At 33.3% G+C, this 25,212-nt stretch overlaps 3 protein-coding genes across 5 annotated transcripts in view; 2 read left to right on the top strand and 1 right to left on the bottom strand.

Moving 5' to 3' along the window:
• The window catches only part of LOC111697980 (uncharacterized), a 13,739-nt gene extending 10,897 nt beyond the window's left edge, over positions 1 to 2,842 (top strand). For 2 of the 3 annotated variants that reach the window (XM_023468194.1, XM_023468182.1), the window contains 3 exons: positions 357 to 669; positions 906 to 1,240; positions 1,457 to 2,842. In XM_023468194.1, the coding sequence (XP_023323962.1) occupies positions 357 to 669; positions 906 to 1,240; positions 1,457 to 1,537 (729 nt within the window). In that variant the 3' untranslated portion in view covers positions 1,538 to 2,842. The remainder of the gene's footprint in view (positions 1 to 356; positions 670 to 905; positions 1,241 to 1,456) is intronic. The other variant, XR_002764441.1, reaches the window with a different exon arrangement.
• Positions 2,843 to 4,710: 1,868 nt separating this feature from the next.
• On the bottom strand, positions 4,711 to 16,989 carry LOC111698603 (phospholipid-transporting ATPase tat-1; the record flags this gene model as incomplete). The annotated part of the gene is made up of 18 exons (XM_023468974.1): positions 4,711 to 5,425; positions 5,696 to 6,660; positions 6,812 to 6,862; positions 7,264 to 7,344; positions 7,553 to 7,839; positions 8,317 to 8,410; positions 8,717 to 8,827; positions 8,988 to 9,167; positions 9,407 to 9,489; positions 9,941 to 10,024; positions 10,810 to 10,905; positions 11,414 to 11,527; positions 11,859 to 12,033; positions 12,768 to 12,860; positions 13,003 to 13,148; positions 13,241 to 13,555; positions 15,175 to 15,384; positions 16,051 to 16,989. Coding segments are annotated over 17 exons (3,087 nt in total), but the record flags the coding sequence as incomplete, so codon positions are not given.
• A 6,467-nt stretch (positions 16,990 to 23,456) lies between these two features.
• LOC111698509 (uncharacterized) lies at positions 23,457 to 24,877 on the top strand (the record flags this gene model as incomplete). The annotated part of the gene is given in 2 exon segments (XM_023468869.1): positions 23,457 to 23,703; positions 24,662 to 24,877. Coding segments are annotated over 2 exon segments (380 nt in total), but the record flags the coding sequence as incomplete, so codon positions are not given.
• Positions 24,878 to 25,212: the final 335 nt, after the last annotated feature.

Raw genomic sequence — 25,212 nt, 5'->3', positions numbered from 1 at the left:
GGGCCCCCCCCCCCCCTTTGTCCACAAAGCAATCCTAACTTGCCGATGTAGTATATTATATTATATATTATATAACATATATTTATGAGAAAGGGTTTGAGAGCTTATGTTATCTTTACAATAGGCTCTCCAACCCTCTTTCTTCGATAATCTATTTATTTTCCTAAAAAATGAAAATAGTCAGAACTGCATTAATTATCCTTTTTTCTGTGAAACTCTTAAAAGAAAAAAACTCCTTGAAGAAAAAGATATGGAATAGCATATTTGAAATTGTATTTTCTTTACTTCCACTGGGGGTGAAATACTACTAACTCTGAAAAAAAAAAAAGTATTAATAGCGATAAATTTAATTTTAGGTTGATTTTAGTGGAGAAGTGTTGAATCTTACATCTTTACCGGAAAGAAACACGTGGGCCGAGATTCATGCAGAGTGGGAGAAGGGAGAGGAGAAACCTAGAGGAAAAATCCTTCTACTCTATTCTCCTGATACTAAACTTTTCAAGGAACTTCAAGAAGCTCTCAAGAGTTTTCTTCATCTCGCTTGTCACTGTGATATATACGACCTCTTCGACGATGCATTGTTCGACACGATAGCGCTTGATCCGTCTGTCTGGCTGGAGGAGTTCGTCAATGATGTGGATGTCAAGATAATAATAGTTTCATCTATTGGTAGGTTACCAGATTTTGTCTTAAATAGCCTATACATACTTAAAACTCGAGATTTGTTTTATTTGAAAGTACTAATGAAGGCTGGAGCTTAATGGTTGTCGACTAAAAAATCATATAAAGCTTTTAAAATTGTCTTATAAATTTCAGATTAATAGTCTTCATGTTATTGACACACAAGCAAATGAAATTCAGATGTTAATTGATTTTGTAAGTTTCTAAATCATCTTCTATTTTAGGTGCATATCGTCGTCAGCTGGCTCTGCAAGGAAAGATTCCTCTGAACCTACCAGAGAATTCTCTTCTTGATGGTCTGTTCACCAGTGGTCTTAGGTTTGTGAGTACTTATCCAGGGTTAGCTACCAGTGGTAGAGTTGCTACTGCTAGATATGAGATGCTTCATCTAACAGAAGAAGGACACTGTCTGCAACCTCCTATAGGTGGAGCAACTAACAGAGAGTATCTTGTTCCAACCCAGCTTCATGAACTGTTCTGCTGGATCCATCATCTCCAACCACTAGACGTGATGGGTAAACCCTGGGTTAATTACCACCTGGAGTTACAACTACTTCAGGTTGGTGAAGCTCTACAAATCTAGTATATTTTTCATACTGTTTATTTTTTCTTTTTCAAATTAATTGAAATATGTGTTTATTTTTATATAATATTAATTTACAAATTGAGTCTAAATCACTTTGGCCATTTTTATGTTAAAAAAATATCCTACAAAGTACACATGCAAGTATTTAAAAGGAAAAAATTCTTTCAAATAATAAAAAAACTGTTTAAGGATGCCCTGAAACTGGTGCGTCGGGATCGAAGTTTGGTTGGGAACGTCTCGGGAACTGGGAATGGACTAACCATGCTGTAGAAATTGATACCACAATTATTTATTATATCTTGCCACGAACTTGAAATACCAAACAACATATCTAACCTTACAAGAACCTAGTTCTGTGTAAATATATTATATTCGAGCACAATGCAAGATCAGAATTTATCTTTAATTATTTTCACCCATTTATATTTGGCCAAACACTGCTTCAGTCAAATTCATGAAACGCAGCTTAAACTACAAAACTTGAATCACAACAAATGGCATCTAGTACCTTTTTAATAATTTAACCTATTTTATGTCAGAAATTTAAGTGTTTATTGATATAATCATGTAAATATAATAGTCTGTTACATCTTATATAAATTCGACAAGACTTAACAACTTAACTTTGAGGTTTGGGGTGAGGTATAGTTTGCTAAATGATAATATTAATTATTGCTTTATTGTCTAGTTTAGATAAATGAAGAATGTATTATATCTAATCATAATTTTTTCGGGGGTATGTAAGAATAGGTGAAATAGAGGAAATGTTCTAAATTTCATCCCTAAATAATGACAAATAAAGTCCATGGTCCATGGAACCGAAAATCTTATATCTCAGTTTAGTCGCAAGCTTCAGAATCGATATTTTATTTTATCAATTTCTGCAATAATATAAATAAAATATTTAGTTGACCCCCCCCCCCCCGTGAAAAATTGTTTCTTCTTCCTTGCTCGGTAGTGCAAATTAGGGGGTGGTTGAAGTGAGGGCGCAAATATTTTCAGATTGCATCACGAACTTTTAGAAAGTAGATATCATTAATAAAGTTTTTTCTCGCTTTTTTGATTTTCCCGGACATTTGTGAGGAAGAAAATTCAATAAAGATTGAATCCTTTGCCCTCTTTCACTTAAAAAAATTAGGGGATGAAAATTTAACTATTTCCCTTTTTTGATGATCTAGCCTAGTTTAGGGAAGAAAATAGGACCCCCCCCCCACATTTCTCGTTTTCTGGGAAAACATTTCTTCTTTCAAATTTTTTAACTTATTCACTAATTTTTACCTTCCCTGTTTGGTCAAATTTTGATTTAATTTCCCCCTTGTAAGAATATACACCCCTGATGAAATAGGAATTGACTTGCCACATTTTTTTGTCAGAATATGCTGTATTCAGGTAAATTTTTATTTTAAAAGAATGTCTAAAGAAGGCAGAACGTATCCACATATCATCAGTGTAAATTTTAAATTAATCATTTACATTTATGTGCACCGCCATTTTATTTATTTGAAATTATATGACAAGAGCTGTGATTTGGCCTCGTGAACTACAGTTGAAGATAATAAATTATTGATAAATGTATTTATTATTACATATTAGGGTAGTCAACGCGCTGGTTACCATAAAAAAAAATTTATCCGTAGCACTCTGTACACTTGGACCTTCTCGCAAGGATGATTTTTGCAAAAATGGAAACTTTCAGCTCTCAAAAGGGAGTGTGATCAACATCAGACAATCATTCCATAAGTTTTTAGAATTACATTATGTATTAAATATAAATTACTGAGAAAATACCAATTGTTCCGGAAAGCCCTTCTTGCCCCCACCCCCCCGCAACCATCATTAATATCAAGGAGAATTAAATTCAAGGAGGGGGCGATAAGGTTTCCGTACACTTTGCTGTGGCGTTTTTGGACTACTGAAGAACTAGTTTTTGCGTAACAACAATAATAAAGGCAGCCGATCTAATGTAAAGAAACATAAGTTAGTTTACGGTGAATCTTCATATAACGCCAGAGATGCGCCAGATGTCTGTTCATCATTTGTGTTATTGTTTACAATCTTTGTTATTGTTGTTACGCAAAAACTAGTTCTTCAGCAGTCCAAAAATGTCACGGCAAAGTGTACGGAAACCTTATCGCCCCCTCCTTGTATTCAATTCTCCTTAATTAATATAAAGCCTGCACATGATTGTAAGGTCAAAATTTTCTCCACAATGTTTACAGTAAAAGAACACTTGCCGGTGTACTGCATTAGTTCATGATCTAAATGCGCGTTTAAGGCTGAAAACGCAAAAATTTATTCAAGTGATCAATAAAAAATTCGAGATATGGAAAATTAAAGTTTTTTTCCTATCAAAATTTATTATTTAAGCATCGGCAAGTACTTTTTATGCCTAACGTTGTGTTGAAATGGTTTTAACACTAGGGGAGATGAACTGATGCTTTAATGTATTCTCAAAGGAAAAATGCATTAATGAGAATAAGGTTTTGCAAGGAAGACAAAATTCGATAAGTTTTTTTACGTTTGCATAACAAGAGTTAACAAAATATTTGAACGCTGCTTTCATCAACTTAACTTTGTCGGGATGGTTAAAATTTCCCACCACTTACAATCCTACATTTTCTCTTCATGATAAAATGGGAGAGGTTGCTTAAGCAATTATCTCTCTCATCAGTCGTTTGACGCAGGTAACACTTACAATCCTACCTTCTCCCTTCTTGATAAATATGTATCTCATCAGTTGTTTAACGCCGGTCAAGTCTTTGTCTGACAAAGTTTAGCACGATATTAGAAAGATTCATTTAATTTGTAGTTACAATCAGGAAAACCCGGAATTAATCGATATTTAATCCGGCAATTTTACATTTTTAAAAGCTCAAAAAAGGCAGACCACATTTTGGAAATGGCAGGACTAGGGCTATTTTGTGATTATCGTTTCACCAATCATATTTGTAAAATTAGGTTGTAAAGTACTCTAATTAATTGTAAATAAATTCCGGGTCTTTCTGATTAACGTTGTACTTGAAAGTGTTTAAGAAATAGTTGATTCAATTCAATAAGGCCTTTCTTCCCTCTATACAACGAAATAAAACATAGTTCAGCGTTTTGTACAAACAGATCGTTTATTCCTTGTAGCTTGATGGATTGACTCCGGAGGTAAAATATAATTTCAGTAGATTCAAATTTAGTATTAAATCATGACATTACTAAAGTCTGTATCTAAAATAAACATTTTAAGATCAAATATTTTATTTATGAATCAAAATCAAGTAAAACATTTTTACATAAAATAAAGCAGATTTTAGAATAGAGGTGACAAAATTGGAAAATCGATTTAAATGATTTTTCATTTTTAATAATAGTTGTACGCTACATTTGTTTTCTGCGATGAATGTTCTGAACAATACATTTTACAAACTTGAATATTTATCAACATTCATCCTTGAAAAAAAAAAAAATTCGGTTCAGCACGGTTCAAAATATCTCCCCACCACCAAGAAATATGTAATTATTTTTATCACAGAAACAAAATAATGTAAAACTATATTGATTAAAAAAATATGCATAAGTGTGTCTGTGAAAAGGTTTTGATTAGCTTTTATAGAGGATATTATTATATTTGCTTTTCAAAGCTTTCAAAGTATCGACAAATTAAATAGTCTTTATATAGGATAAATTACAATATGTTAATGCATTCACTTTAATTAAACATACATGTAGTGAAATATTAAAATGCAGAACATAAAATATATTTGGTGAAAATATATATATCTACATCTAATTATTAACAATGATAACAGTTTTTAATCACATAGTAGAGAGCTGAACTAATTGTTTGTTATTATTCCATTAGATGGTCTAAAGCTAGAAATTTAAATATCGGGAGAAGAAAAAGTTATTTTTAATCTAAATGAAAATTAACAAACAAATATAGGACGGTTTCGGATTCGTCCAAATACAGAGTGTGCAACAGTATTTTACAATCAGTTATCAGACATGAGTTTGAATATAAAATATCTACATGTATGGCACTTTAACTTTATTCTCCTTATAATATTATATGTTCGGCTCATTACATAAATGTACATTGTACAATATACATACAGGGTGAGTAAGAAAAGCGTAAGAAGTATAGTCTCGTGCAAAATTGTGCAAATCAACCTAAAAAATGTCATCGAAATCCAATTCACGATGGAGAAAATCCGCCAAATTGTTTTTAGTAAATATACAATTTTAAATATAATGTTAGTGTACAAGATATTAGATCAGAGAATTAAAGCGGTGGAATATTCTATAATAATCTGTAATTAATCAAATTTTCGTCCTATTCATTTAATTTTGACGAAAAATAAATGTTCACGAATTTCTTTTCGGGGGGGGGGGGATCGGTAGATTTATAAAAACAACTTTCTTTAATTATTGGAAAAATACCTGACATTTTTTTTGACTCACCGTGTACACACATAGAAAAATACCAGTTTGGTCGTGGATTTACTTTAAATAATAAAGACCATTATATATTACATATCTTTGGCAAACAAATAAAATATGAAAAGATAGAAAATTTTACTACTTCTAATAATGGGATGGTATTCTTAGAACTCTGTGCTTCAGTAGATTTTTATTTAATAATAGCACTAAGTCCCGCAGGTTCACAGATAAATATTGGTTTAAGGTCCAATGTCTTGTTTACTGTCCACCTATTCTCGTGAAGATTTAAACAACGATATCTTTTGTCTCCATTTTTTCTCAAGACTTTTTTCAAATTACAAAAATAAAAACCTTGTGATGTTAATGTTCAGTCGATTAAAAGTTAATTTGTCGAAGTAACATTAACTATTTCATTATTCCAATCAGGACTCAGGATGTTGACAGTCAAGTTCAAAAATAAAACATACTTGGTCAAATATAGCCTAAACTTGTATTCTGATCACTGATATAGAATTCAGTTGGATTTCTGTAAATAAACAGATTTAACGGACGTCTCAGACAAAATGCATCCAAGATTTTCGGAGAGGGGAGGGGGTTGTGGTCAAATAAAACAGTTAACAATCCCACTTACCCCATCACTACAAAATAATATTACTATGTAAATTGGAAAATAAAATTTAAAGAAACATGTCTCTCCACTTCATCCTGATTCTATCTACAAACAAAAGTGAGCTTGTTTATATTAAAATCAGCCAATTTTTCATTTTTGAATATTTAAAACCATAATACACCATTCACATTCTAAAAAAATCCCACTTTCTTGAAATACCGCCGATTTTTCTTGGTTTTTTATCCGTCTACGAAAATATTCTTTGTTTCTGTATGCTGCAAGTATTGCATCATGATCCTTCTTCCAGCTCTAATCATCTAACGTCTCTTACAAATGATAAATTCCTCCAGATCCACTGAAAAAATATTTATTGTGGGATGAATAAAAATCATAAACTATGTGAATAAGAGAACCAAACGCAGCAGATTTGATTTTAAAAATACAAAAATAAAACTGTAGAAGAAAATAAAGAAAATATAATTTGTTTACATTAAAAGAGTGTTTACCTCGATACAGGAGTAATGTTTCCAGATACCCTGGGTAAACTAGTTCGAGATCTAACAAAAAAAATGTTATTAACATTTGCTTTAATAGTCTCGCCAGACCAGGGACAGCTCGATTAAATGCCCCAACGAATAACAAATCACAAGAATATGGCATTTGGAAATGGTGTTTGTTTATTACACTGTGACATATCAAGAACTAGTTTTATCGTTAACAAATAGAACAGTTCGCCCAAGCCCGGCCTCCCAGGAAATCCAAAATTTGTTCAGAATATTTATTATTATTTTCTATTTAACTAGTTCCCCAGCTGTCCTAATACGGCTTAAGATGACAAACCCTATTTTCCTTTCCCTAGTTCTACAACTCCTTGAAACAGAATAAATTTCTGCTAACCGCACGATCCGTTTATCTTAGTTCGGTCGTGTGGAAGAAAACAATAAGATCATTTCCTTACCTTGCGTTAGTGTCGTAGCTTCTAATATAATCTGTTTGTGAAACCGCACCTCTCTCTTCCTGAGAGAAGGCATATCCTCGCCTAAATATAGATGGAGTTCAGCCATTCATATTTTTCATTTATTTATTATATTCTGAAAATTCACTAAATTCCACTCCACAGATATTTCCTAAAATACTACGACGACCAATTTTTATAATAAGTTTCAAACATAATGATATTGGGGTAAACACTCGTAATTTATATTCACAAATTCATAGTTATCCGATACTCTGCTGAATTTTCTCACCTAGCATTCATTTCTACATCGTCCAGCTCCTTCTGCCTCTTCTTAGTCCTGGAGAAAGTATTCTTCCAGTTCTTGAGAAGACTGCTCTGCTCTCCAGGGGATCGTTTACTCCCCTCTACATATACCGCTGGATCCCGCTCCATGATCTCCGCAATCCTAATTTTATCCGCCTCGGAGGTGTAGACTGTGGTCCGGATAGCTCGGTAGCAAACATCGAAGAGGAGGGTTATAACAGGGACTAGGAATAAGCTGAACCAGAACACAGGAGATGAAACAAGTAACCAGATCTAGAAATATATTTAATTAAGAAAATGAAAATCAAAGAAAATATAATAGTCTAACTACAATATGTTGATAATAAATCCAATTCTGTGCTGTTAAATATACGCTCAATTGATATAACAGGTTGTATCAACTAATCACTAGAATGATTGAAAGGACAAAGATAGTGTTTAAGTTTTAACGTGATCTATTATTCGCCTGCTTGGACTGGACGAATTGGGCGGGTTATTAAAAAGGAAAACGGATAAAATATTCGTCTGTTTAAATCAATTCAATAACAAGGACGGAAAAAATATAAATATAAAAAAAATATGATTATGGACTATGGCACAGCTTCAACCATTTCTGCAACATAACAATGCACTAAAAATAAATTGCCAAATCGCACTCAGTTTTGTGACTTTATAACGTAAAAAAATAATCTTTGGTAATTTATAAATATACATATAAGAATAAATATGAAATATTGTAACAGAACTCACCATCCCGGACATATTAGCAGCGAGTGGTAGAGTTGGCCAAAGTTGACTGTACACAATCAGGAAAAGGAACCATAGTGTTATACTTCCCCAGATGCTAAACATCAAAACTCAAATTAGTTGGAGTTTGGAATATTTGTACAGAGTAAAGGTTTTTAGGACGGAAATTTATGAAAACAGTGAAGAGGTTAGACTAGATACGGCTAGTTCAAGTTAAAGTGGACAGGTTAGTAAAAATAAGAAGCTTTTTACACTACTTTTGCTCATTAATAATAAGGAAAAATTAAAAAAAAAATATATGTCTGTCCGTCTGCTTTTTTCTGTTATTCTAAGTGAAGTTTTTTAAATGTCTGTTCAAACAACAAATTTCCAACAAAATAAATTTTTTTTTTAAATAACTGACCTGCCATGACTAAACCAGGTCCAAGCATCCATCTCTAGGCCTGCCTTTAGACAGGTTGTGATTACTACCAAGGTGTAAACAGTATTCCCAAGTACCAGATAATCATCACTCCTGAGGAAACAGTTTCGTTTGACTTATTTAATTTTTTTTTCTTTTACAAGATTTAAAAATTGGTGTTGATGTTGGTCCAATTCACAATATAGTAAATGAAGCAGATAATAATTTTTGATAAAAATATATTTCGGTCTGGGTTGACCCTTCTTTATTTTACCTTCCGTTATCCCAGCTGACCCCAACCTTCATCGCTAGCTGGGGCAGCCAAAAGAGTAGAACTGAGTGGTAGAGGGATATCCCAATCCAGATCCAGAATTGGCGGTGGTTAAACATTTCTGATTTCTGAGATGAAAGATACAAGGACGGATACTTTTCTCTGGTAGCTGCTGAACACGTTCTAAAAATTAAACATTGTCAACTTTTACCAACTAGCTCGAACATCAAAACAGTATAATATATAATTTTAGAATAAGATTTTTTATGGGTATTATGGAACGTTTTTTTAAATGGGAAATAAAACTTTACAAACAAAATGAATTTGCTATCAAGCAAGTTAGCAAGCAAAAAAGTTTTCAAAGGTTGAGTTAGATTTCAGAATTGTTTAGTTCAGCATTCTTATTAAATTCAAAATTGAACCTGTCAAATAGACCAAGGGCAACCGGAGGTGCGGAGGTAAAGAAAATATTATACATTCCTATAGTCCATCTCTCATACAGGACCTTAACAAAACAATATTTGATATCTAATTGATAATAAAACAACAATATGTAAAGTGAACAGTGTACACCGTACACCATTACGATCGAAATTAACTAAAAACGATGCACTGAGCCTGAACCTTAAGACAGAGTATCGTAATGAAACCCAGTATCGAAACCCCGGGTTCATGAATGAGGTCAGGCAGCCATGTAGATACCAATTTATTTCTTAGGAAATATTATTTCATCTTGTTTCTTTAAATTCTCTTTTTGTTATCTGATTTCTTATATTAAAATCTACGCAAATGTATAAACCCAGCTCAGAATACCCCCATATCATTATTTATTATAGATAAAAAACGTGTACTGCAGTTTGTTGGAGAAATGTAAAAAAAAACTACAAGCGGCTAGTGTCGAATTTTCTTTATATTCCTTTCAGAAACTGCAGCACACTTTGTTTAAAACAATATACCTGTCCACTCCAGTAGTTGTAAATAGCAAACCAGAGCTCTATTATATACAGAGTTATGTTCTTATAGAAAGAATAGAGTATCACCTAAACATAAAAAAAATTTTGTAATGAAACAAATTAATGTGTTATTTACATCGTTTTTCAAAAATAATATCCCATCTCTCCCATGGAAAGACTGTTTTTCCAAACTAAGTAGGAAATATGATTAAACCGATCTGATGCTTATTTCATAATTTCATTCTCAGGAGAGAACAGAACTCTCTTATAGCGGTCCCGGATTTACAGTATGAAGGAGCGCTCCGTTTAGTTGCGCATCTAGTATCCTACAGGAGAAGCAAGGAATGTACATAGAATAAAACAAGACTTCATCTTCATCCTGGTGTAACTGAAAGGAGTCTAATCTCTGATGGGTATACAAGCCATGCACAACGATACCAGTTTTTTACTTGACTAGATGTGAGGAATCGATGGAATATTCCACTCAAAGGGACTTTAAGGCTTACAACTCCCCATTTTCCATAATGGGTGCAGTTATGGGTTTCCTTAATGCCCCTCAACTCGGAAAGAGTATAAAAGAAGGAACACAGGGAACAATCTTCTTTATCCTTCCCCCTAAAAACCTACTTATCTCTCTCCAACCTGCTCCACTACTCGATGTCAAAAGAACTATTGATATAAATATTTAAAAATATTGTAAACTTTAATTAAAATATTTTCATCTAATATGATATAAATATTTAAAAATATTGTAAACTTTAATTAAAATGAATTATTAAAGTTAAAAATATTTATTCCTGAAAATAATAAATTAACACCAAGAACAAATTATGAAAAAGAACTTGTAAAATAATTATGAAGGTATGACTTACTTTGCTGATTCTTGAATAGTTCCATGCTCCGTGAACAAAGAGAAGGCGTGAGAGAAATCTGAACTGTGCAATGGAGAAATCAGCACTGTTTGCAGCCTGTAATTATACAATATAATCATCATATTGTCCTGTAATTTGAGGAAAAATTTGTATACTCAATTATAACACCAATCCGGTTTTTTGCAATACCCATAATACACCAATCCGGTTTTTTAGCATTGCCCACATCAGACAAATTAGATTTTTGCATGTCCCACAATATAGCAATCAGGTTTTTTAGCATACCCTATAATAACCAAATTCTTTTTTAGTTTAAATATTAAAATCTTTAATCATCAAAAAATGGCCGGAGTTTTCAAGGGCTCTGTTCTTTAATATTCTTAAGATACTTTTCCAAGTTCCCTGAGATTTGAAATTGATGTTACACATTATGCTTTGTTGCAAGTCGGAACCAAAAAAGAATTTAATTATGAAGCTCCCAAGATCAGTTTTAGTGTATACTGTATATAAATCTTTGGGGGTTCCTGTTTTACAAATATTTACTGAATATTCGCCAAAATTTGAAAGAAAACGACTTAATAATAGATAATTCCCAATGATTTACCTGGAGGCCCTCATTTCCTGATATACCAATACCAACATCTGCTTTCTGTATCATCGCTACATCGTTAGCTCCGTCTCCAATCGCAAGTGATATTGCTTTTGTGTGCTCGCGAACCTAAAATAATTTTCATAATAGTTTTCTTAACTTAACTGAGAATTAGAAAATCACTTAATTTTACCCCACTGGGAAATCAATTGTTTTCACCATTAAGTTAGAAATGACAGATTCTTTCAATTATTTTTTTTATTGGGGGGGATGGATTTAATTTGGGAATAAATATATCGGTCGGAATTAAAATATTTGTCCCAAAAAGTGTAGCGTGGTTTTCTTTAAAAGTTTATGGGAAATAAATTGTTTAGTTGGTGGCTTAATGAATGAATCATAAAGAGGTAAAAATCCACAAGTAATAAAGTTCCACTTTTCATTAAAAAATGTAATTATTTACCAATTCTACCATCTCCGCTTTCTGAATAGGACTGACCCTACAGCATACAACAGCTTTACAACTAGTACACAGATCAATAAAATCCTTCCTGAGATCAGGGAGAACAGTATAGTACAGAGACTTCCCATCCAGAACCAGGGTCATCTCATTAGCTTGTCCAACCATATTCTTCTCCCTGAATATATATAAACATGAATAAGATCAATCAAGAGAGTGTACACTGTACCTTCTACTTGATTTAACCCCACGATACCCCACAACAAAAGTCGGACCTCCTCCTTTTCCTCTGAGTAAAACTCATTCTGCTATCCTCACCTAGTCGGCTCATTTCCCAGTTATCTAAACCGGACTTTTTCCCTGTCATCGGAGCCATAATACTTTCTCTTAAGTTTATTCTTCTTCTCTATCCGGAAACCTTCTCCGGTATCCTGACCCGAATTATTTTCCATGTCCTTAGTGCCAGACCCCTTCCCATATCCTCTGAGCCGGTATTCTTCCCTTGTCTTTTATTCTACTCTTGCTCCTTCCTTTGGGTCAGAACCCTTCCCTGTCCTGAGTCGGAACCCTTCCCTAGTCTTTAGTTACTCTATTTCTATCTTTTATGTAAAAAATAACAAATTCCAAAAACTTTATGTCTAATTATATTTCCTTACAACTTAACAATGAATATATTAGGAATAATTATATATGAAGCAAAAAGTCCTAGGATCACTTCTTATCTTTGTTTCCCTTTATTTGCAATCTATATGATAAAGCTCTTCGCGCATATATATATGTATATATATGTTAGCTATAGATGGACCGAATAGGCTAATTTTGAAGAAAACCTTGGGATTGATTTTTTTTAATTCGAAAATTCCACGGGGAACGTCGAGCACTTGAGCAAGTATTATATAATAAGAAACTAACTTAAAAGTGTTCAGATTTGCTTCTATCTCTTCCTTAGCTTCCTCAGCACTGCTCACATTGATTATTATCAATCCCATTTTATCCGTGTGTAACCTGGAAAAAAAAAATTAGAAACTTAAAAAAATTTGTTATAAAATGCTTTTAAAAATAAACATGATCATGTCGTGCTACCAAAATCCTAAATTTAATTCAATCTCGACACTTATGTAAGACATAAATCATTATTAGATCCCGCTGTATCTCTGGAATGACACAAAATCCCAAACAGAGCGTTCTTAAACCTTCCTTGGCAAATTTCTCCAAATGCTGTAGTGTTAAATCATAATATTCACGTTGTTCACTAGACTCCCCTAACCTATCCAGGATTACATTATCCGCTCCCTGTAACATGCGCACTTTCAATAAATTATTAATAATAAATTATAACTATAACTGAGCAATCGATTTTTAAAAGTTTCAAGTTAATATTATACCTTAATATAGAGCTTTATCTGATTTTGAGGTGTTCGAACCACTACACTCATTCGCTTCCTCGTCGAGGTGAACTCGATCACGTTTAATATTTCGTAAACTCTCTCACTACCATCTGGAACCCTGATCGTTACATTCTCAGGTTTCCTGGCTACAAACACGTAGCCGTATTTTGCAGCTGCTTCTACCAAGGCCTTCTCATCAGGACTAGCAGCATTATAGTATATCTCGTCTAAACTGTTAGTTTCAGGAATAACTGTGTGGCAAACAGAAAGAAGGACTAAAAATTCTTCAATGCTTTCCGGAGAGCCGACACCCTGAAAATTGGCATATCATCATTCTACGCAATAAACCTTCGAGAGAGGGTTTAAAATAAACAAAAACGGTTAATAATATCAAATGATTCAGAGCAGGGATATATTATCCCAAACATTCAGATCTCCACTCCAAGTTTTGAAGAGAAAAGTACTTACAATTAACAAATTTGCGATTCAAACTCTTTTTATGTTTTTTTTAGAAACAAATCATATTTCCACAGAAAAATTTAATCTACCGAAAAATTTGTAAAAATTAGTGCTCGGCGCAAGACTTATGACATTTAAATTTTGACATTCTTTTTAAGTTAAACAAATGAAATTTAATTTTGATACTTGGTGACTCTCCGCCAAGCCTTCCCTTAAAGATAATTTTTAATATACATTTTACGGACAACTTTACTTCTTGCATTATTTTCAAATCATTATTTATTATGTATTGTGTAAATATAGATATTGATTCTGTATGTATTGTCTATTTAAAACACATTTTACATTCTACTTATTTCATAAAAAAAAACAGTTGTATATCAATAAAAAATAGACAAAATGACACTTTGTCTGCACATCTCGTAATCGTTCATCGTCAAAATAAAATATTTTTGTGAAACTATTGTGTACTTTAGCATTCTTCTTCACTTCATCGTGCATTTCATAATGAACGTGCTGTAAAGTAATCATCGTGCAATAAAGTTAAATAACTGTACATTATAGCTAAAGCTCGGGACTAAAATTAAATCTAAAAAAGCTTAAACCTTCTCGATAAAGAGAAAATTTCTGTCCGAAAACTTTATGACACTGCGAACCAAAATAACAGTGTTATAAATAGTTATTACATAACATAACCCTAGTCGTAAAAAAAATATAATTCCATCCAATACAATCCCAAATGTTGATTGATTGATATACGGGGCAGAAATTAACCATGTTATTATTGTAAACAGTTGGCCGGAAGTAAAATGTAAGGTTGTAGAAAAAATTCCATACTGCAGAATGTATACGTCAAGGGCAGTGCTTAGGGGATCCGGATCCAAGGGGTAAAATATCAACCAAAAACTGCAACAAAAAAAAACTTTACTCCTAAAACCCAAATCTGAACTTATAAAACTTTCCTCATTTCTGAATGGTTCATCAAGTTTTAGGATAAACATAAGCGAAAAAAAATAAAACAAAAAATTTGAAAATTACTTTTAGTTAAAGAAATGACCTGGATTTGTTTCCAGTGCGATCCAGGATCCGGATCCACATCAAAATTGAATGGATCTTAAGCTCCCTAAGCACTGGGCAAGGGAATGATTTTTTTCTGTAAATCATTATTTATTTCTTATTTTGATTACTGATATTTACAGGTTTAAAACCCCTAAAACAGTGCACTTGCTTAAGTACACAATAACACAGAAAGTGTATTTTCATGTCCCTAAATGTGCTTTCAACCCCGATCCCATTTGGGATCAGAAATGGAATTATATGGACCCCTGGACTTGCACAAGATAAAACTACAAACTTTCGATTTTAAAAATCGATTTTTTGAAAGTATTAAGTATGGAGTTGGTTGTGCACGCACAAAGAATAGAAATTATAAATTTGATAATTATAAAGTAAACATAAAAAAAGATAAATACCATTTTTAGATTTTCTAGAATATTCTGAGGCTGTGGATCCATTTCATCTGAGTCCAATGAGTAGGATATCCCTCCTACAGTACACTTCTTGTACTCCATCACGTTCATCGTCAAGGTTCCCGTCTTGTCAGAGAATACGTATTTAATCTGTCCGAGCTCCTCGTTCAAGTTAGAGGTTCGGGCCAATGCGTATGAATCCACTCCCATTTCCTTTAACAATATAAATATATATATATATAATATATGTCTGGTAATGGAACTTTTAATTAAAAGGGAATATTACAGGGGTGTATATTTTCTTCAAAAATCCCCCACCCCAACAAAAATTCCTAAATTTTTCCACCGGATATTAAGTATGTTTCAGGCAGTGCTAAGGATCCGGTTCCGTTAGATCCGTAAGATTTTGGCTTCCTGGATCCGGATCCACGGATCCTGAGATCTAAGGGTCAAAATATTAACCAAAAACTGCAAAAAAAATGTTTATAACCTGGATCCTGATCCGCATTAAAATTAAATGAATCCTAAGCACGGGTTTTAGGGTTTTATTTATTGAAAATATTTAATGGGGAAAACGATAAATTTTTTGAATAAAAAGAATCAAAAAAGGGTGAGAAAAAAATTGTTTGCCTTTACATATTAAACTTTTCATTATTCTCAATAAAAAATAATTTATTGAAAATATATAGCTCTGAAGTACAAATATGAAAACTGGTCGAAACGAGTTTTTAGAAAATGTAAAGCTCTCCATAAAACGCCACAAAATATGGACCCAAATTGTTTCAGATTTCTCTAAGCTCGGTTTAGGAGAAAACTACCCAAAAAAAAAACAATCGACTCAAGAAAATTTTCTAAATTGTGAAGAAAAAAAATGATCACCTCGTCAATATAATGCATCTCCTCGTCACTATTTATATAAAGAGCCTGGATAACCTTGACTAGCTCCAGGGTTACTTGTAAAGATATTGGAATAAGATTGTTGTAAAGTATGAAGAATGTGAGAAACTGGTATCCAAACCCAGAACCTGTCTTCTCCAAGGATAGACCGATATAACTGTGATTGTCTCCATTCCCGCTTAATATCTCGTTCGCTAGCGCTGAGATTAGTGCTAGGGCGACAAGAATAAAGAATAAAAATAATATTTGTGTATTTGTCTCTTTGTCTAAGGTTGATCGTTTAAGGGGTGCTTTCGTGGAATTCATTAAAAGTTTAGATTCGTGGCCGGTATAAACCACTAATCCATGAATCCACTGTGTGTTTCTTAACCTTGCTCCCCTGAGTAGGAGCTGGGTCGGACCAATAGGAACTGCAGGATCTCCGTGTAAGACAATGTTTCCTCGGAACTCGTAAAGATGTCTGTTGGCCGCCTCTGCCATGACGTATCCGGCAGTCCGACTCAAATCATCCGGCGCACATATATCCTTGGTAGCTGTGTGCGCTGATCTAATTTTCAGGTTTGTTTCACCGTCTAGGTTTGCAGTTTCGATGTAACAAATACCATTTGGTTCTGATGATGAGACTAAAATAAGATCAGCTGGAAAAAATTTATCGTTCACCACCTTTAGAATATCCCCCACACAAACATCTTTCCATTTCTTCTTGGAAAAGCTGCCATTGTCCCCGAGGACATCAACCTCACTAAGATTAACCCTCCTGTCCGCCTTGTGCCTCTTCATGTCCTCCAGTAGCTCCTTGAGAGCTGTCAGGAGAAGAATGAACAAGAATGGAACTATTGTCACATACTTCCCGGTAGGAGATACTCCGGGTATCTGCTGTAGCAGGCCAATCGACAAGAAGAATATATTTGCATACCTAAATAAAGAAATTTAAAAAAGACACCATTTTGAATTTTGAAAAGTTGTATGTATAATTGTGACATACTTGACCAATTTCTTAGACGTTCTACCATAGGTAGAACCATAGTCACACTATAGTTACGCTTTACCAGAGCAGTGTAGATAGATAGATACGATCTATAGTTGTACCTATGGATAAATGAATAAGAAATTGGCCACTACTATCTGATACACTAAAGGATAATAACAGGGGTGTATATTTCTCGAAAAATAATTATTATTTAGGGAAAACAAATTATTTTTTGGGTTAAAGTATCAAAATGAATGAAAACAAGTTGTCTTTTGATGTCCAAATCTGAATTTTTCTAGAATTAGCTCCAGGTCCATCAATATCATCATCTTCCACCACAGTACTCGCATTACTGTAGGGGAAATATCTTCGTAATAGATCCATTTTCGGATTCTGTCAGTCCCTCGACTTACACTGTTTAGACATTCTTAAAAATATAATTCTGATATTAACCTTTTTATAATTACAATCTCTCAAATCACGGCAGGCATAACTCAAAAAGCAAAGTTCCATATAATTCTGATATTAATCTTTTTATAATTACAATGCTGTCAATCTCTCGACTCACTTAAAAAGTAAAATTCCATATACTTTTTAAAATTTACTAGAAAAAATAGCACAAAAACTACATAACTACCTTCTAAATATTTTCCATTTTTGGCGATAATCAAAGATGAAAGCAGTTATGAATACAAAAAGTTAAAAATATGTTGATTGGTTTTATTTAAAATAATTAAACTAAACAAAACGGATCTTATGGAAACATCCTTATCATAATATTTACTGTAGAAATATTTTATAAATAAGGACATTAGGTCTGCTGAAAAATATACTAATTTGTAATTCTTTTTTTTACAAAAAAAAAGTTTAACTAGTCTTTATTTTATTAGGCAACCGCTAGCGCTTAATGCTTAACGCGACTAAACTCGAAATCCATAGCATATCTTAAAGTTAAAAAAAATACTAGAAATCCACGAAGAAAAGATTCAGAAATGATCAGCGTCGAGAGAAAAGGAAACTGTCTGGAGAGTTTATGAGATAAAAAAGATTAGGTCTTCGAACCTTAAACTAGTCATAAACTCACAAGCTACTGCTGTCAATATTAGGTGACAATGCCCATTTAACAACTGTACCCTTAAGACCTTGATTAATATTATTGTAAACGTGTAGTAGAAGTTAACGTCGTTATTCAGACTCCTCTATTCTTATAATTTCTCCAGCCTTTCTTATAAGCAAGAAATGCACAAGTCACTTTTGCAGAGAACCCACAGATTGAAACAAACAGTTTTCAAAAATAAAAACAAGTAATTCATGAATTGATCAGACAAAGCTTATAAGGGTATCGTTGTAAATCTGGCATTGTCATCTTTGCATGGAGGATATCATTGAGTTTACACTTCCATGTTCAAATTATACTTCAAATACTCTCTAAATACAACAGGGATCCACATCACAAAACTGGGAATGTTCAGATTTGACAACCATAGCTCATCTTAACTAAACATGAAATACCCAGTTAACAAAATAAAAGAAAAAACCCTAATATTTCATGCAATGAACTTCCTTGAAAACACTGGAAATTTTACGATTGTCAGTCGCTACCTTGGTCAAACTATAGATCGCCAATCGCCCTCTGCACTTCCGATCAAGAAAATTGAAAAGAAAAATGGTATTTCAATCTGAACAACATATAATACAAATTGTTCAAAAAATATAAGCTTCCGAGGAGTTCCGTTGTCAAAAGGAAAACTATTAAAAGTTACGGTTTAATCGATTTCTCATAATAATCCTTCCCTTCTCTCTTGTAATTAAAATAAAACAAATTAGTTAGAACACAAAACATATCATCTTAATTGCGTACAAATTACAGAAATTCTCCTTAGATAGAGCTTAAACTCATGACGCATCGTCTATGGAACAACGCCTAAGTTATCGTGGTATGATGAAGGGTAAACATGGTACTTGGTAAATCTCGGGTAAATTATCAATTACTCCTTTGAACACCTGCTGGTCAACTTAAAATTTAAATATTATCAATAAAACTTTACTTTCAAGTTTCAATCAATACTTTTCTTTTCTATTTTTTAGTGTTTGAAGAAATATGCGCGGCAATAGAGATCAAAGGCACAAGAAGACGATACTTATAAGTATACTCCACTTCTGACCTTCGCCAAATCCGCTATACTACACATCTCTGACATCTGACCTACTAGCGCGCAACTGCTGCATGCCGCATGGACTTGTGGCCGCAGCGCCAGGCCCCCTACAGCCTGTCCTAGCCGCGGCACTCGGCCCCCTAACCATGGTACTAGCCGCAGCACTCGGCCCAGAAATAGTCTTAGCTATAACCAAACCTAATTGTTCCTTTCCTACCTTGAAAGTATCAAAGAATTGCGAAATGTTTTGAATTTACAGTTCAAATTTTGCCCTCCCCCCCCCCCCCCTAAGAGCAAAAAATTGGCCCCCATGGATTTATTTCTGTGCAGTACGCGCCCTCAAGTTCATCCGTCCATTCCTTTTTCTCCGAGTCCGAACAAATTGAAAATTATATCATGTATATATATATATATTTGTTCGGAGAAAAAGGAATGGAGAGATGAACTTAAGGGATCAAGGGCAAATTTTTTATGCCCCCTTAGGACACAGAGCCAACCGGCCGGCCCTTTAACAGTTAAAAAAAATTTTGTCTGCAAACCATTAAAACACAATTTTCATTTTGAAAAATTTCGCTTTGTACCCTGAACCCAAACCAGAGGCGTATACAGGGGGGGGGGGCTATATGGAATAAAGAAAAAAAATTAATAGTCTAAAAATTACCTTCCTATTCCATAGTTTATGGGTCCCACTGTATATCCACATATAGTGACATAGTTTATATGAAAATTCACTGTGGAGTATATATCCTAATTCTAAATTAACTGAACGTGTGGCTCAGAGTCATATATAACAGTCAATATTAGCTACGAGAGAAGATATCAGACAGGTATAAAACGGTCCTCTTCCAGGAGTTATACTTTCTTTTTAACAAACCTCCTTACAGGGCTATTACTGATTTCAGTTTCCATATGTATTTTGAAAGGCTAGTGCTGGTTTCATATTTCTTGAGATTGAAAGATTTAGTGTGATTCAAGAACCTCTCCTTGAAGGTATGTGATTCAAGAACCTCTCCTTGAAGGTATTAGAGGTTAGTCCAATGTAGACTGAAGTTTCATCATTTGTGATATTTTTGCTTTGTATATAATTGACTGAGTTAAACATTTGCCTTTTAAAGGAGATCTTGCTTCACCAACTCGGCAATTACACTCTTTCTTCTTTTCTGATTTAGTAGATTTTTCTGTTTCTTGTCTGATTATCTTTCTATTGTGTCCCGCAATTATCGACTCCATATTGCCCATGCTGCTGTCCTGTAGGACACTTTAACATTCGATCTATTGAAATATTTTCCTAAGTCGGTGTTTTTGAAATGCTTATCAATGATTGACAGGAACTTTGCTGCAACATTTGCAACATTTGCACTGTAAGGTGGATTAAACCAGATAACTTTTCTATGCCTTTTTCTTTTTGATTCCTTTTCTTTTTCTTCCGTATAAACCAGTTTTTCCTTGTAACCTGCATTTTTTAATGCTTCTTCATATGGTGGAGACTCAATTTCAAACATTTCTCTAGAGCTGGATAGATTAGATAGTCTGCTGCAGATCATTCTTGGTAACTCTTTCTTTATATTTGGAGGATGGTTGGAGTTTATATCAATGTACACAGGTGTATCATTTGGTTTTCTGTAAGCTTTGAAACTATTGTTTTTTAGATCAAGCCAGAGGTCTAAAAAGTCTGTTTGTGTTATATTACCATCAATTCGTATATATATATATATATATACGAATGTCTTGTTTTATTATATAGATTGTTACATATCATGGAATTTGGGGGGATAGGAAGGGCTGTGAAAAAATTGAGCCCCTCCCCCCTACCCCCCGGGACAAAGTTCTTAATACACCCCTGATTGTATATGTATGAAAAATGAGGTTATTATGACGTCCCTTATGTCTCTATTAGGCGCAAGAACCCAACCCATTATTCCGATTAGACATTAAGAGGCACTTATAGTCGGGATTGGCAAAACACTGTGTCTGCGAGAGTGAAAAAATCTAGAATATGCCCAATGCTATATGACTGAACCCCATCTCCCCAGACAAAATCAAGCTCTTCTGCTCCCATTTTAGTTTTGTGTTTCATTTAACTTCTTTAAAACCCAACCGAATATATAAATTGATACAACCCAGACCAAGACACGCAATAATATCATATGTTTCAGTTTTTACTAATAGTATACAATATTTACAATACATACTAAGGGGCGGATACAGGGTAGGCGCGTAGGCCATGGAGCGCCCGCTCACTCCTGAAATTGTTAGGGGTGAGCAGGAAAAAAATTTAAAGTTTAGCTTAACCCTAATAAATTCCTGTATCCATCCCTGCACATATACTCCCTTAAATCATAAATAGTCTTGCATTTTAATAATATGTGTATATGTCATGTTTCTATATCATTCAGCATTAATTAGGTCTTGTACAGATCTAATGAAAAGCAAGGTGATATACGAACGGTATAACTTTAAAACAGAACGGAAAGCCCTGAAGAACAAACAGATACCTAAAAAGTTATGTTATTTTTACTAGATGTTAGCGAACAGTTTGAAAAAGTCTTAACGTGTCCAGCCCTATGAGTAGACTCTGTTTTCAAAGACAACTAAAAAAAATTCAATTCCCCCCTTCCCCCTGAAATGGGTATAAAAAGTGTTTGTCGACCCCAATTAAGAATTAAGAGTGATTTTATCAGTGTCTATGGGATCGAAAGTGTTTTTTCGTTTTATTTGTGAGTTCCTGGACTTTTACATATCCGTCCAGAGTTGAGTGAATGACTGAGAATTACACCAAGTTTCTTATCACAGTGCATGACCAGGATTAATAACTGAAACATTGATAAGATTGTTGTGTAATAATACATGCTTTACAATCATAATAAACCTAGAGGATTGTGTAGTTCAGATGATTAGATTATAGAAGATTCAGTAAGAACAGAAAATACCAAATTTAATCTTTATTACAAAACTTTTTATCTCTAATTGAAATTACATTCAAAACCACTTAGTTTTATTTTGTTACCTTGAGGGATGTTGATTAAATTCGACACAGCTTATATATCAAGAGTAACTGAGTTCTTGCCACAAACTCAAACTTTCTAACCTCTATACTTTAGCAATCTGATTGTGTAAACTTCATATATCTAAACATTAACTATTGGATATGACAGAATTCATAGTTTGAAATCTCAAAGATCTACGACTTCAGATTGCAAAGATATAGGGATTAAAACTGAGTTTCTCTATGATCGAGACCGTACCGACTTTAAAGAATTGTCAAGTTTATACCTCAAGCAAACATACTTTTTATAGTCCTGGATATGAAGGTTTCAAATCTGCAAGCTTTGTGTTAAAAAAGTATTTATTCATATAGTTTCGCATCTAAATGTGCATTCTTAGCTCATATAGTGACTACAAGGACGCACGGTCAGCGTGCTGCTAACCCGGATACAAGTTACCTTTTTTGTTGTTGTTGTGTATTTAGTGTCCTTGACACGGTGAATTAGGCGTCAGTCGTCACGTTTTATTTTTGAAAACTATAGCTCTGCAACTCCGTCTTCCTGTACTTACTAATTATGATCTTAATACAATCTAAATATTATACATAAAGGAATTTAGTATTTGCCACAAACTTAAATTTTATATTCCATATCTGCTACATAATACTAACAGAATTCATAGTTTGATATATATATTTATATGGTCCATCAGACTATCTAGGAATATATATTTATATGGTCCATGAAATTGGGTTGCAAAAATAAAGGGATTATAAAATCAGAGCTTTGTGTCAGACTCAATTCCTTTGGCTGGTGTGTCTGTCTAATGTTTGTATCCAATTAATGTTCAAACGGCTGAAATTTTATAGCTTTAAAATTCACGATGGAAAAATTGCATCCGGGTAACATTAATAATAAAACAGCGCAAAGAACCCTAAAAGTCTAGTTTATACAAATGTGATACAAGAATATATTTATCCGAATGCTCCTTCCCTAGAAGGTCAATTGATATCTCATTTGAAATTAAATTTGGCACAGATATTGACAGCTAAGAATAAACTTTTCCCAGATTAGGTCTAACAAGATTATTTTTAATCATCTTGTTTTCTTCATGCGTTTCTACTTTTATCATGCTTTAAACCATTTATGATCAATTGTAGAAAAAATTCTATTTAAATCTATTTTCAACGTTAATATTGTCATTTTGAAAAGGTTGTCATACATATACAGCCCTAGTTAAACTACTTATAAGAAGGGTAGAAAGTATTAAACTTTATATTGGGGTCATCTTGCTTTCTCTCTCCTGTCTAATAAATATCTGGAGACAAGGGTAAGCGGGTCAGTTTAACCTAAATACCAGGATGCTGTGGACCCTGCTACTAGGCTGGTGTTTATGCACCCCTACCGTCATAACCAGCTCCATAATAAACCCTGCAGAGAATTATATAAGTGACTTGGAAGACTTGATGATAGTACAGGAGAACACGATCACCAGAACCAAGAGGGATTCTGATAGAGGAGTTACGTAAGTGTCTTTGTCTGATGAATGTTTTCAATTAAAAAGAATACATTTTAAACTATAATTTAAGTTTCAAATGAGATGAGTTAACAGGCCACAAAGTCTTACCAGGAATTCTAAATAAAATAAAATTTTGAGTTTGAAGTGATAATTGTCAATTTAAATACGAATTATTAAAAAAAAAAGTTTAAAGAGAACCAAAAAGAACGTTATCATCTTGTGTAACAATTAAGGTTTCATCTCGAGAAGTAAAAATGTGAAATAAACCAAATAAAAAATTTACCAAATAAAGTATTTTGATTAACCCAAATATTCAAGTCCAACCTAAACAATTATAAATCAAACGCTTTTAAAAAATTACAGCTGAGAATATAGTTTACCGAAAATAGGTATATTTACTCATCATTCTTTAACTTTGAATCTAGCTTATACTTTGTTGTGCACTTGTCAAATGTTTCAGTTTAACATGAAGTCAATTGTACAAAAAATCGAATTTTTTAGGGTAAGGTGAAAGAGTCACAAAGAGAACGAATTATTTTGCGTGTCACCATAGCCTGAAAAAATAATTGTATCTTGGGTTTCCCCTTGTAATACGATTACCATATAAAAACTCCTTTTAATTGCTTTTAAAAACACAATTCAAACTGAAGAAATGAGGCCTGTCCTTACTGGCAAAAAAGGTTTTTCACTCTTGCAGATAGAAAAACTTCGGAAATTATTTTTGAAATAATTTTACATCCTCATCGGCCAGTCCTATAGAAAATCACCACTATTATTGCATAGATAAATGAAAAATTGTAACAATAAACAAATGCAATAAATTTAAAAGAACCCTGGAAGGTTAGACTTTTTGTTAAATTAAATTTACTTTTTACCTACTTTTGAACTTAACATTGTACCCAACCCTAACATCTTAGGATTAAAAATATATAAATAAGATTAATGGAATGAAAATATAATTTAGTAACCTGGATATACGAGCAGCCATCTTGCAGCTGGTCAACGTTATTAGAGATGGAAACAAGAAGGCAGAGAAGGCAGATTTCGAACAGAACCAGCAAATATCCGAGATCCTTGAGCTTTTAAAATCAATGACAGGGTCTAGTGGTGTGGATAAGAAGATTGATAATATTTCAACTTTTCTTCTTAGGATGAATAACAAGATAGATTCAATTTCTAGGTATATTATTATGATGATGATGATTATTATAATAGTAGTAATAACAATATTACAAATAATAACAATAATACCATTAATAATAATGATAATAATAATAATTACTAGGTGAAGTGCCAGGCGTTGCTGGTGGATTTTTATAAAATCGAATTTTAAAAAAATTTCGAATTTATTTTAGCCTATGCTAACCCCGGGGTACTCGAGGGTTCCCTCAAAAAATTTCAGCCCATTCGGTCCAGCCATTTGGCCAGCTATAGCTAGCATATATAACTTATGCAAAGAACTTTATTATATAGATAAAAGTGATGATGTTGAAGATGATGATGATAATAATAATA

Source organism: Eurytemora carolleeae, unplaced genomic scaffold, assembly GCF_000591075.1.
Source record: "Eurytemora carolleeae unplaced genomic scaffold, Eaff_2.0 scaffold40, whole genome shotgun sequence".
Lineage (NCBI taxonomy): Eukaryota > Metazoa > Arthropoda > Copepoda > Calanoida > Temoridae > Eurytemora > Eurytemora carolleeae.
This window is presented reverse-complemented; position numbering and strand designations above follow the sequence as displayed.